The 13,489-nt window shown below is 36.1% G+C and overlaps 1 protein-coding gene across 2 annotated transcripts in view; it reads right to left on the bottom strand.

Moving 5' to 3' along the window:
• KIAA0586 (KIAA0586 ortholog) overlaps window positions 1-13,489 on the bottom strand; it is a 157,409-nt gene that overhangs the window by 116,557 nt on the left and 27,363 nt on the right. For both annotated transcript variants that reach the window (XM_056810816.1, XM_056810815.1), the window contains exons 9-10: window positions 9,419-9,586; window positions 5,913-6,027 (exon numbers count right to left, since the gene is read on the bottom strand). In XM_056810816.1, coding sequence (XP_056666794.1) covers window positions 5,913-6,027; window positions 9,419-9,586 — 283 coding nt within the window. The remainder of the gene's footprint in view (window positions 1-5,912; window positions 6,028-9,418; window positions 9,587-13,489) is intronic.

Below are 13,489 nucleotides of genomic sequence, written 5' to 3'. Positions count from 1 at the left end.
TTCTTGAACAATGATATGTATAAAACCCAGTGGAATTGCTCATTGGTTATAGGCAGGGAATGATAATTGTAAAACACAGTGGAATTGCTCATCAGTACAGGAGGGGAAAGAGGGGAGGAGAGGGAAAGAAGATGAATCATGTAACCATGGAAAACCAGTGTAAATTAATTACATAAAAATAAGTTTATGGTAAAAAAATTAATCAAGTCCTCCTTTACTGCCAAGACATTCCATAGCCTTTGATTCCCCAGACCCATATTTACAAGGACCCCTCAATGTATTTCAAGTCCCAGAGTGGTCCATGTCCAAATTAAGGTTGGTTCCTCCATATCCAATCTCTCCCCACTCCAACCCATTCCCCACAGATATTCAACTGATACCTTTAAGTATCCAATCTAACCATGTCATTGCCTTAATCAATAAGCACTAATACCTTCCAATGGTCTTTACAGCAGGAGCTACTAATCTGAGGTCTATGAACTTTTTAAAAAATATTTTAAACAACTGAGGTACCACCTTAAATCTAGCAAGAGTGGTCAATATCACAGTAAAGGAGAATAATACATGTTGGAGGGGAAATGGCACATTTGGGACACTAATGCATTGCTGGTGGAGTTGTGAATTGATCCAACCATTCTGGAAGGCAATTTGTAATTATGCCCAAAGTGATTTAAAAGAATGCATGCCCTTTGATCCAGCAATACCACTACTAGGTTTGTATCCCAAAAAGATTTTTTTTATGTTAGTACTAAAATATTTATAGCTATACTTTTTGAGGTGGCAAAAAATTGGAAAATGAGGGAATGTCCATTGATTGCAGAATGGCTGAATAAATTGTAGTATATGATGGTGATGGAATACTATTGTGCTATAAGAAATAATGAGCCAGATGAGGGCTTTAAGAACTAGAAAGATCTACATGAACTGATGCAAGTGGAATAAATAGATCCAGAAGGAAATTATACATGCTAACTGAACCAAAAGTAATAGACCCTGCTACAATGATCAATACAATAATCCAGGACAATTTTGAGGGATGTATGAAAAGAATGCTATCCACATCTATAAAAAGAACTGTTGGAATAGAAATACAGAGGAAAACATAGGATTTATCACTTGCTTCTAAAGGTATATGATTTGGGGTTTTGGTTTTAAAAGATTATGCTATTACAAAAATTAATAAGGAAATGGGTTTTGAGTGATAATACATGTATATCCCAGTGGAACTGCTTGTCAACTCTGGGAGGGGGGAGGGAAGAGAGGAGGGAGACAACCGAGTCATGTAACCATGGAAAACTTTTTAAATTCAAAAATATTTTAATAACAATATTTCAATATTATTTGTTTCCTTTGTAATCCCTTGCATTATATTTTATGCATTTAAAAACATTATTCTGCAGGCAGCTGGGTGGTTCAGTGAACTGAATCTGACGTCAGACACTTACGGGCTGTGTGACCCTGGGCAAGCCTAGCCCTTACCACTCTTCTGCCTTGGAGCCAATACACAGTATTGACTCCACGACGGAAGGTAAGAGTTTAAAAAAATAATAATAAAATAAAAATAAATTAAAAAAGAATTAGGATAAGGGAAACCTTTAATAAAGGGGAGTGAACCTGACTGCTATTAACACTGAAATGGAGCCTAGTTAAAAAAGAAATTAAGAAAGGGAGAAAGAGTGGGGAGAGGGAGAATAAGAATGAACATATAGGGCACTACTCTTTGCTTCCAAAGAAAGGTGATGAATTTCATTTTTAACAGATTGAGTTTCAAGTGATGACATTATGCAGGTGGGACTGTCTAACAACCAAACATGCCAAATTAGATGAAGTTAAGGAGAAATGTTGAATTTGTGTATTTGAGAGTCTGCATAGAAAAAATTGGACTGGAAGGAGTAGATGAAAGAGAAGAGATCAGTACAGAGTCTTGGAAGAGTTAAGGGTTGAGAACAGGATCCAGATTAGCAAGGTGACTTAAGTAATGGTGAAGTAGGAAGAACAAGATAGACCATTGTCCCAGAAGCCAAGAGATGATGGAGTATTCAGAAAAAGAGTAATTAACTGTGTGAAAAGCTGCAAAAAGTTCTAGGAAAATGAGAACTAAGAAAAGATTATGGGAATGATAAAGCGACCTTTAAGGGGTTTCAATTGAGCAGCAGGATCAGAACCTAGAAAAATTGTTGAAAAGGGAATAGGTAATGATGAAATAAAAGCAGTTTAGATTAAAGGTATCAAACTCAGGCCACAACCAGATTAAAATGTAACTGGAAATGTTTAACAACAAAACCCAGATAATATTAATAAGTCAATATGCAGTTGCAGGGATTTGAGTTTTTTACGATTTTGGCAATAAAGAGGAAGAGATAGGATGAATCTGAAAGGCTGATAGTATTAAAGAGATATATATATTTTTTAAGGATGGGAAAGACCTGAATGCAACTAGCAAGGAGACCAAGATAGACTAAAAATAAAAGAGAAAGTATGTCTGTTTAAGGAAGTCAAGTCCCAAGATGAGCCAGAAAGGGATATGATCAAGGACACCAATGACCAGAAGGATTGGCTCTAAGAGGGAAAGAATCTCTTCTTCTAAGACTGAATCAAAAGAAAGTTTGTTAAGAAACAAAGTTTTAGAAAGATTTTAAGATAGGAAAGATGAAGAAAAGGTCAAGAGATAGCTTTGATTTTCCTATGTAAAGTTAGAAATCGAGGTTATCTGCTGAGAGAAGGGGGAAGGGAGCTTGAAAAGCTTGGAAAAACTGCTTCAGAGAACATGATAGTAAGTCAGGGAAAAATAAAAGTATTACTATAGCAATGACAGAACAGAAATTAGGGTTGGGCCACCCACCCTAACTCCAGCACAACTTCCTATATTACTGAAGGTGCTGCAATAGCTATCTCCACAGCTATTGAAATATGGAAAAGAAAGTTCTCGCCACCAAAAGCCTTGGCATTATCAAATGGTTCATCAAGAGAAAATAATTTGGTTTTATTGATGAAAGTGACATTTTATTATTTGCTTTTGCTAACCTTTCCTTTCCTAAACCTTTCCATCTGATTTACAACTAAACCTCTCAGTGTTGAGATCCCTTTATCTCTCTCTCCCCCCTCTCCCCACTCCACCTCCCTCCCATCTTGGAATCTATACTATGTATTGGCTCTAAGGGAGAAGAGTGGTAAGGGTTAGGCAACAGGAGTTAAGTGAATTGCCCAAGGTCCAAGGCCCTCCCAATCCGGCCTGACTTGAGCCACCTAGCTGCTCCCCTTTTAATTCTTTCAAAACAAGGACTGTTTCTGTTCTATCAGGATCCCCTACACATGGCAAAGTGCTATGCACAATGTAAGGGCATAAAAAAATGCTTTTTCATTCACTGAGGATCCAACTGAAATTTGGAAATATGAATTTATAATGATGTATTGAAAGGAGTTATGGAACTACTTCTAGCAGTGCCTGGAAGTTCAGGAGTAGGAACAGAAAGCATGCAGTGGAATTACCCAAAACTGAGGATTGGTAGAGCACAAAAGAGAACAAAGGAGGGAAGAGTGGAAGATAGTGCCTGGATGAATTGGTTAACTATATAGGGTCAAGACTGAGAGAAAGAAATTAAGGCTAGTGTAGTAGTGGAGACAGAGAGAGGGATGAAAGGACTGGAAGCTGTGGTAAGGAGAATGAAATTTAAGAGTGAAGCAGAGGGTGATATGACTGCTTACAGTATTTTTTCTTTGACCTGGAAATTCTGGATTTGGGCTGTAATGTTAAGAGGCAGCTGGTAGCAGCCTTAGAACTGAAGTGAGGAAGTGTCAAGGTTTCTCCTCCTCAGTCTATCAGCTGCTAGATGGCACCTGTCCCAGGGAGGTACCCCAATTTGGGTCTAGAGAGACTTCTGCTTGCCCTGCTGCACAGCCTCTCTTTGGGCAGTGGAAAGTTCAATTTGCTGCATGCATGTTCTTGGCCCAATCCAGTCCTCAGTGTCCACAAACCTCTGTCTCTCTGTGCCAAAACTAAGACAGAAAAATGAATCACTGTGACTTTTCTTCACTTTTCCCATCAGGATTTGGTCTGGTTCATTTTCTAGAAGTTTGGAGGAGTATGGGGTAGGATATTGCTGTACTGCTTTCTGTTATTCCATCTCCTTGGCTGTGCCTCCACAGAAGGGATTTAAAGAATTTAAGATTAACCATTTAGATGATACAGTTTAAGGTACAAAGATGGAGTAAACTTCAAAAAAAGTATAAGGGGGCAGCTGGGTAGCTCAGTGAATTGATAGCCAGGCCTAGAGACAGGAGGCCCTAGGTTCAAATCTAACTTCAAACCCTTCCCAGCTGTGTGACTCTGGGCAAGTGACTTAACCCTCATTGCCTAGCCCTTACCACTCTTCTGCCTTAGAACCAAAAACAGTATTGATTCTAAAACAGAAGATAAGGGTTTAAAAATTAAAATTTAAAAAAAAAACAACATATTGTTCTGAGGGGCAGCTAGTTAACACAATAGAGCCCTAGGCCTGGATACAGGAGGCCCTGAGTACAAATATGGCCTCAGATTCTTCCTACCTGTGTGACCCTGGGCAAGTCATTTAATCCCAATTGCTTAGTCCTTACCACTCTTCTGCCTTAGAACTGATACTAAAACAGAGGGTTTAAAAAAAAATTATTCTGAGTTGTACAAAGACTTATTAGCCAGACAAAGAGTTTGTGACAAAAAGATTAAAAACATCTACACTAGGAAATAAAATATAAATTCTATTGGTTCATATTTAAAGCTGTTCACATTCTGGCTCCCAATTATTTTTCCAGACTGATTTCACTTAAATCCCAGATAAAACATGCTACTTGCTATTCCATTTACACAAATGTTTCATTATTTGTCTCTGTAAGACTGATACATTATGGCACAATCAAATGTAATGGACTTTTCTACTAGCAGCAATGCAATAATCCAGGACAATCAAGAGGAATTTAGAAGAAAGAAAGCTATCTTCATCCACAGAAAGAACTGTGGAACCAGAAATGCATTAGAAAAATATACGATCGACCGTGTAGTACAATAGGGATGTGATTGGGGTTTTGATGTTAAAAGGATCACTCTAATGCAAATACCAATAACATGGAAATGGTTTTTGAACAATGTTATATGTATAACCCAGTGGAATTGCTTATCAGTTTTGGGAGGGGGGAGGGAGGGGAGGAATCACAAATCATGTAACCATGGAAAAATATTCTAAATTTTTAAAAAATCATTTGCCTCTGTATACTTGTACAGGATATCCCCACCCATGCTTGGAAAAATATCTCTCTTCATCTCTGCCAGTGATAATTCCTAACTCAGATAAACTGACAGAATCTTCAAGAGTCTTTTTCTGATCCTTTCTTATTGTTGGGCCTTCCTCCTTTCTGAAAATTACAGTGCACATTATACACATTATTTCCCCTAGCAGAATGTAGCCTCCCTGAGAATAGAGTCTGTTTTCATTTCTTACTTTGCATCCACAGAAGCTGGTATAGTCCTTAGCACATTATAGGCACATAATAAATGTTTGTTAAAATGAACTAAATAGATAAGAGAACAACTTCTGGAATTCTGGAAACAGGACTTCTGGAAAAGCCCTGAATTGGGATTTGGATTCAGACATGGATTCTAATATCCCATGCTCTACCAGTAGTTAGTAGCCTATGGTCATAGGTAAATCATTTCACCACACAAGGACTCAGTTTCCTCATTTACAAAATGAAGAATTTGGATCAGCAGTTACTCCCAGTTCTCAATTTATTAATCTAAATGTAATGATCTAAGTATAACACAATACAAAGCTATAGAACTGTAACTCCATAAAATTTACAAAGATGATCATGTCTCAGTTTTCCATTTTACTCTTTTTGATAAAGAGATAATACATCCTTTAATTTGGTTTCTTTTTTACCTGTTTCTCACAGAATCCTGCTTCATTCTTGATGTGATTAATGATATTCTTTCTGAAGACTCTGTTACTTGGGTGTCCTGACTATTTAGGATCTGCTCCAATAATCTTCCACTTCCTAAAAAGCAAAAATAGTTTTAAACACTTTTGTTAGTTAAAAAAACTAATAAAATTTAAAATCTGACCTAAGTTTATGTAACTAAAATATAATAGAAATACAAAATCAACTCATTTATTTTACAATAACACTAAACAAAAATAGCAAGAAAACTGACATTTCTACCGAATATATTTATGTAGTAACTTCTATGTAATGCTCTGGGTAACTTAAAGGAAAAAATTCCATAACAAGGATTATAACTATTAAAAAATAATTTGGTTTCAAAATCCAGCAAGATTTGGATATTATAAAATAATTAATCCAAGACAGATTTATTAATTCACTTTTCATTACATTTCTTAAATCAGATAACATCATCTGGCTATTTCTCTTCCTAAGAATACATGTTAATACTTAGAAGTGTCTTTTTAATAACACAAATACTCAATTCTAGATGCCCCCAAATTATAAATCAATTAAAAGTCTTTCCAATAATGCAACATTTTTAAATCATAGAAATATTCTTCAGTGCTTAGTAATCACATATATTTCCACTAGCTTGGAAAAACATCCTCAATAGGTAGATATATCTACCTAAACTAATAATCAGCAACTTAAATTAAGCAAAAATTACAGTTCCAGCTTACTAACCACAAAATTCTCCAATTCTCCAATACTATACAAGAAATATTTCTAATTTAATGAAGTAAATTAAAGATGAATGTAAAATCCTACACTCGGGCTGAAAAAAAATCAAAAGCAAAAGTACAAAATGAATGAAAACCTATCTAAATAGTATCATGTGACAAAGACCTAAAGGTGTTAGTGGACTGCAATATAACTAGGATTCTCAAAAAGGCATTTGTCAAATTAATAGAATAATATCCAGAAAAAGGGAGATGACAGTCTCACCAGACTCTACACCCATGTTGGAGAAGACATGGCACATATGCTCCATTCCCCCTCTCTACTATGCCTGGGGACAATGTTTACATGTCCTGCACCTCCACCCAGAAACCCAATGCAAGCACTTTCTCCACCACTCTCTGGGGTAAAGTAGGGAGCTCACAGGCAGCCTGAAGGTATAGTTTGGGCACATAATCTCTTAAAAGGTTCACCAACAGTGCTCTGTCACCACATCTAAAGAATTATGTTTAATTCTAATACTTTTATTAGGGACAATTTCAAAGTTCCATGAGATCTTCCATTTTGCTGTGAATGCTAAGTTTTTAAAAGAATAACATCAATTCTACCAATAAAACACAGAGAAGTATTCCAAATTCTAAGGAATTATTATGCAAAAATATTTCTTAGAGATGTCTATGATAACCATGATATTTCTATTGTTTTGTTATAATTACAATGATAGTACTCCAATATTAGACTCCATTTAGGTCAAATAGCTCTGTCAAAAAAGTATATAGGCAAATATTTGTTTTTAACAATCCAGAGAATCCACAAAGAATCAACATAAGTCAAATGCAAGCTTTTAGATCTCTGTATGTTCAAGTCATCTAAGTTACTCTTAAAACCTCTTAGTTCAGGTTCTGTTTTGAAACAAAATAAGGCAATCAATAAACATTTTTCAAGCACTTAATAAGTGCCAAATACTGTATTAAGTACAGGGGCCACAAGGAGACAAAAGACAGTCTCTGCCCTCAAGGTGTTGACAGTCTAATGAGACAACAAATATATGTAAAACAAGTTATATACAGCAAAAGTAGGAAATAATTAACAGGGAGAAGTTGCTAGAATTAAGAAGGGTTGGGAAAAGTATTCATGAGCCATTGAACACAGGATGTTTATTCCACCCAAACACAACAAGGATGTACATCAAGGTTAGAAAGGATGTATATCAAGGTTACAAGGACATTCAGCTTCTCTGGCTTTAACTCTCTTTAAATTCATCTAAAAACAAGACTGGTCAGTATGTTATCAGGGTATAGTAACTCATGTGGTCTCAAGCACTCACCTAGATTGAGAGGTACCAACTACATGGAACTGGGGCCTTTTATGCTCCCAGACCAGGAAGCTCCATCACAGAAGCTAGAGTCAATCAGATTGCATGGGGCAGGAAACTGTGTCAGGTGAGTCAGGAAAGCTGCTGGTTCTGTCACAGTATAGTGGTGTGATATGGGTAGAAAGGCAAATATGTTCATCTGATCAAGGAAGCAATTCCAAAATCGGAGCTATAAGGCAAAATGCCTCCCATTGATACTGGATCAATAGTAATCAGAAAAAGGCTATGATATGTAAACCTTAAAATTTCTTAGACTTATAAATGTTGGAAATTTCACCATTGGGAAATTTCATACTTAGAAAATTTCTTACTGATAGTCTATTGGAATGGGAACCCCATTGGCATGGGAGGTTCCTCCTCCTCCCTTCTTAAGATTACTTTAGGACAGAAACCTTTTGCTGAACAATGGAAAGGGCTTTGACCTATGCTTAAGCATAGAACAGGAAGTTCTTTGAGTCATGATTGATTTTAGAATTGATACAATAGAGATACTTGGAATGACAGAACCAGGTCTTGGAAATTACAATCTCCACCCTACTCAGTCCTAACAGGATTTAGGAAGGGCTGCAGCATAGATCAAAATTTAATTATTCCAATCTCCACCCTACTCAGGGTAACAGGATTTAGGAAGGGCTGCAGCAAAGGATCAAGATTTAATTATTTGAGAATATGACCTTCAACAGACATGTGCAAAGCCACAGACCTCTGGGCGGTCCTGGGTTAAGGTAGAGCCACCATTGGCACAGGAAAGACATGGACAGTGATTGGTAGATGTGAGAACTGAGGGGAGGGAACTTGGATGGTTTCCTTAAAGATAGCTGGGTCTGAGGACTGGAAGGGGTTGGTTGGAGAGTTTTTTGCTCTGAGAGGTTGTGCTCTGAGAAGCTTGCTCTGAAGGAAGCTGGAGGTGGAGGCCCCTGAGACTGTTTCTCCATTTTGGTCACGTGAGTGATAGGGACGGATCTCTTTTCTTTGCCTCAGCTATCTAAGGGCTTGGGCCTTTTGGCCCAGCCTAAACAGAAGGGGTATTTAAGCCCTATTCCCTTCTCTCCCCTTTCTCTCTCCCTCTCTCTCTCTATCTCTAATACCTTTCTTCCTCCTGTTTGTAATTAAACTCCATAAAAGGTTGACTGCTGACTTGAGTTTTCATTAAGGAATTATATAGCTGAATTCCTTGGTGACCCTAAATTAATATATATCAGTCTTTTAAAGTGATTTCCTTGTCACAAATAAAAGACCACAACTATTATAAAGATGAATGCAGGGATATAAGTATTGATAGGGGATTTTTAGTATAGAGTTGAGATTCAACCAGTGTTTCTAATTACCTTCCAATATTGGAGAAATGAGAGGAAAACAATAACAAGCAAATTATTACAAGTCTATTACCTTTGCGAGATAATATCTGCAAACTTTCCTTTTGTTCCCCAGGTCTTATACTCTTGGAGATTTTATCATCTTTAGAAAGAGGTATAGGAGCAAATTTCCGGGGTGCAGGAGTCTCAAGTGGAGATTTTTGCTTATCATATCCCAAATCTTCAACTTGTTTTAAAGAATCTAAAATGCAAAAGGAACAGCAACTTCAGCAATAAAAACTATTTGCATTTTTAAGCTGTCCTTGTTTAAATATTTTTGCAACATAACCAAACCATAAATATGTAACCATTAACACAAAAAGCATAGCTGGAAGAAATAGAGAGGTAGCATGGAAAGAACAATAGTTTTGGAGTCAGAATTAAGAAGATTCAAATTCCACCACTGCTGCTTATTAGTTGTCTGACTTTAGGCAAGTCACTTAAACTCTCTGGGCATTCTTTTCCTTGTCTGTATAATTACTAGGTTATTGATAGTATGAATAATAATAATAATTAACAAATAGCATTTGTATAGAACTTTAAGGTTTACAAAGTACTTTACAGATCAACAACCCAATGAGGTAGGTTCTATTATCTTCATTTTACAGATGAGGAAACAGACTAAGTGACTTATCCAGGGTTATACTTCTAGTGTCTGTAGCAGGATTAAAACTCAGGTCTTCCTAACATTGATAAGCTGAGAAGTATCCAGAGGAAGGCAATTAGGATAGTGAAGAGTCTAGATCATGTCATACAATAATTGCCTGAAGAAACTAGGTATGTATAGACTGTCAATAAGAAAACTCAGTGGATTTTATATACCTGAAGAGAATATGAATTAGACTGGTTCCACCTGGTCCTAAACGTTATAAATAAGAGCAATAGGAGGAAGATACAAAAACAAATTCAGGGTTGGTATAAGACAAAACTTCCTAATCATCAGAATCATACAAACCAAAATGGACTTTGAAACCTTAAGAAAAAATGTCTCCTCCTCCCTAGAGCTCTCCAAGGCAAAGCTTGTCAAGTATATTCTAGAAGGGATTCCTTTTTAAGTCTGAAAAGGACTAGATGGCTTTTGAGGTTAATTTCCAGTTCTGAGATCATTTCTAATTTTAATATTTCCAATTCTGATATTATATAATTCTGTTCACAAAATCCTTCTTGTTACTCTTTCTTATTTTCATCATGAAGAACAACTCTGATATCTATATAGATCACTCTCAAATATTTTAAAGAAAAAAAGGAGATGTACACATCAGACTATTTATAGCTGTATTCGCAATTGCCTTTTTGTGATTTTTCTAAAACCATTATCTCCTGTTTAAATGTCCTGAAAACACTGTTCTATTTTTTTAATTTAATTTTCTTTCCCCTTCTTCACTCAATGAAAAAGAAACAAAACTCTTCTAACAAATACACATAACTCAAGCAAAATACAATCCTATACTGGCTGTGTTCAAAAAATATACACATCTTCTACACCCTAAATCCATCATTTCTCTGTCAGGAGATGGATAGCAACATGAGTCCCTTAGAACCATGACTGGTCACTTTAGGTTGATATGAATTCTGTGAAGATGAGATTAACTCTCCCCTTGCTTACTTTTAAATTTAATCAACAAAACCGAACACACCCATACTTAACCCTAAAGTAGGAGAAATCCACAAACTACTTACTAAAGGGGTTTTTACCTCCAGAAGCAACTGGCTGCCTCCTGGGAAGTCCTAAGCAAATTTAAAGACAACAATTGATCCCCTAAGTTGAGGAAGGAATAGGAAGTGACATAAATAAGGGTCTTTAAAAGTGGCCAAAATTTCCTGTCATGAGGTCTTCAAGCTCTTTTGAGGCTTTGGAGGCTGGTGGATGACTTTCTTCAGTATGGACCTGGGACTCTATCATTTGGTAATACTACTCTTGGATCTTCCCCTTTCAAATATAACATGAGTGAGTGAAAAGCTAACTCCTTTCCTGACTTCTAGAGAGATTTGTTCCAGAGGAGGCCACATGGTTATTCACCACTGGGTCCTCCAGCCAAACAGCCCTCTAACTAAGGGTCCTCCAGTGGAGTTAAGCCAGGCACAGAAAAAACATTTAAGGTGATAAACTAGACTGCTTACTCTACCCTCTTTCACATTTCTCTACTCTTTCCTTCTATTTTGTAAATAAAAGCTGCTAAAAAAGTCATTTTGACTTGAGTGATAATATAATAATGAAATATATAATAATAATTAGAATATAAAAACATTCTCTTATATTTAGTCAAACCATATTAATTTTAACCCCTACAGTTCTTTAAAGTTTTTAAAATTTGTCTTCACAATATTAATTGTACAACTGCTCTCCTGCTTCCTATCTAGCCTGGATTTCCTTTATATAACCCTAAACTGATCCAGTTATTCTTCCTATCTTTTTCTGCATTAGTGCCTTTTTCACATTTCATTTAGCACATTGGGATTGTCATGTTGAGTCCAAAAAGAAGGTCCAACTGACATCAGTGACTTAAAAAAAAAAAAAGCTTCATTACAGAAGTAACAGATTTGTTCATCTATGCTGCTCTCTGAGATGACTTGGGCTTCATACTAAGCTTTCTTCGAAATTTTTTCATCACTTTGTACCTTTTTTCTGACTCAGTACTGATCATAATCTACCACTCTACCTGCCATAATATTTTGTAAATGAGTTTGGATTCTGTTACATTTGATTGTCATTATCACTGCCTCAAGTGTTTGATGACTCATTTTGGCTTCTTCACTGTGGCAACTGATTTAGATCAGATATGAGTCAAAATTTCTGTCTAATATAATCTGGTAAACTGATGGCATGTTTAAATCCTATTTCGGAAACCGAGGATGACAATTGTCTTTGTGCGCTTTCATCTAAGTTGCTAAAATCCATCTGTAAAAGGAGCATTATAAAACCTGCAACAACTATCTCACAGCACTGCTGTAAGGCTTAAATGAGATAATGTACATAAAAAGTCCTGAAACCTTTAAAATGATATCTAAAGGCCAGTTCTGATTATTGATCTTGTCTTATTACACTTTCCTTTTTTCAGCAAGGACAGTTTATTTGAAAAGGTCATGTCAAAGCTATTGCATTTGTACAGTTTTCTTCCCACTGTTAACCTTTCTTCAAAGATGATATTGACACTGACCTTTGTTCTAACTAGTCAATGATCTGGTTGGATACAGACACAAATCAGGAATTAATTGCTGTCAAGACCTGATCAATTTCGACTTCTGTAATGTTGTTTAGGGAAAACTGGGGATAGAAACTGGAGGCCAGCACCTTCTAATCACATGTTCAAGGAAATAGAATTTGTTTTATGTATATATATACATTTTTTTTTTTGAGAGAGAGAGAGAGAGAGCGGCATAGAGCTTTTGAATAAGTAATATGCAAACCTTTGGCAATTTTGTTTAAACTCAAAATTTGTTTTCCACTATCTTCCCCTATACCCATCTTACACTTAAGTCACTATCAATTATGAAACTGACTCTTTTGTTTGCCTATGCAAAAAGAACCTTGAGCCACCACCTTCCATTTAGCTACTCCTTTTATCTTGTAGTTTAACTTATTCTAAGAAAGCTAATATCAAGGTAGTTAACAATAATTTGCTGAGTCACTGTAAATCACTGGCCAAAGATCAAATCTTTAGAGTACCTAAAATTAAGTTAATGGTTATAGAGTGTCTAAAAACTGAAGTTATTAGCTTTTCCTCTCTGCTCTTCTACCAATATCACTGTAGAAAAGGAAGGGGGACAAGCAAGAATGAGGATCATTTAAAATTTTTTTCAGCCAAAAAATTCATCAGCCAACCTACTAGCCTTCTCTTCAATTACCTGGATTGATCTTTAAATAGCAAACTCAGTCTGTCCCAGAGATAGACTTATCTTGAAGTCCTTCTGGTATCATTGGGCCAGGGGTATTACAAGGCTCAAATCAAACAATGGATATCTACAAAACACTCTGTAAACCTTAAAATTTTCTATTTATGTCCATTGTTGTTGTTAACCTAATATCAGAAGTTTGAAATTTCCCAGGTCAAAAAGATTCTGCAGTGGCTTAAGGCAGATTAAAATGTAACCAGGAAATGTTTTA

Source organism: Monodelphis domestica, chromosome 1 (assembly GCF_027887165.1).
Source record: "Monodelphis domestica isolate mMonDom1 chromosome 1, mMonDom1.pri, whole genome shotgun sequence".
In the NCBI taxonomy this organism is placed as follows: domain Eukaryota; kingdom Metazoa; phylum Chordata; class Mammalia; order Didelphimorphia; family Didelphidae; genus Monodelphis; species Monodelphis domestica.
The sequence above is the reverse complement of the archived record's forward strand: the minus strand, read 5'-3'. Positions and strand labels throughout refer to the sequence as shown.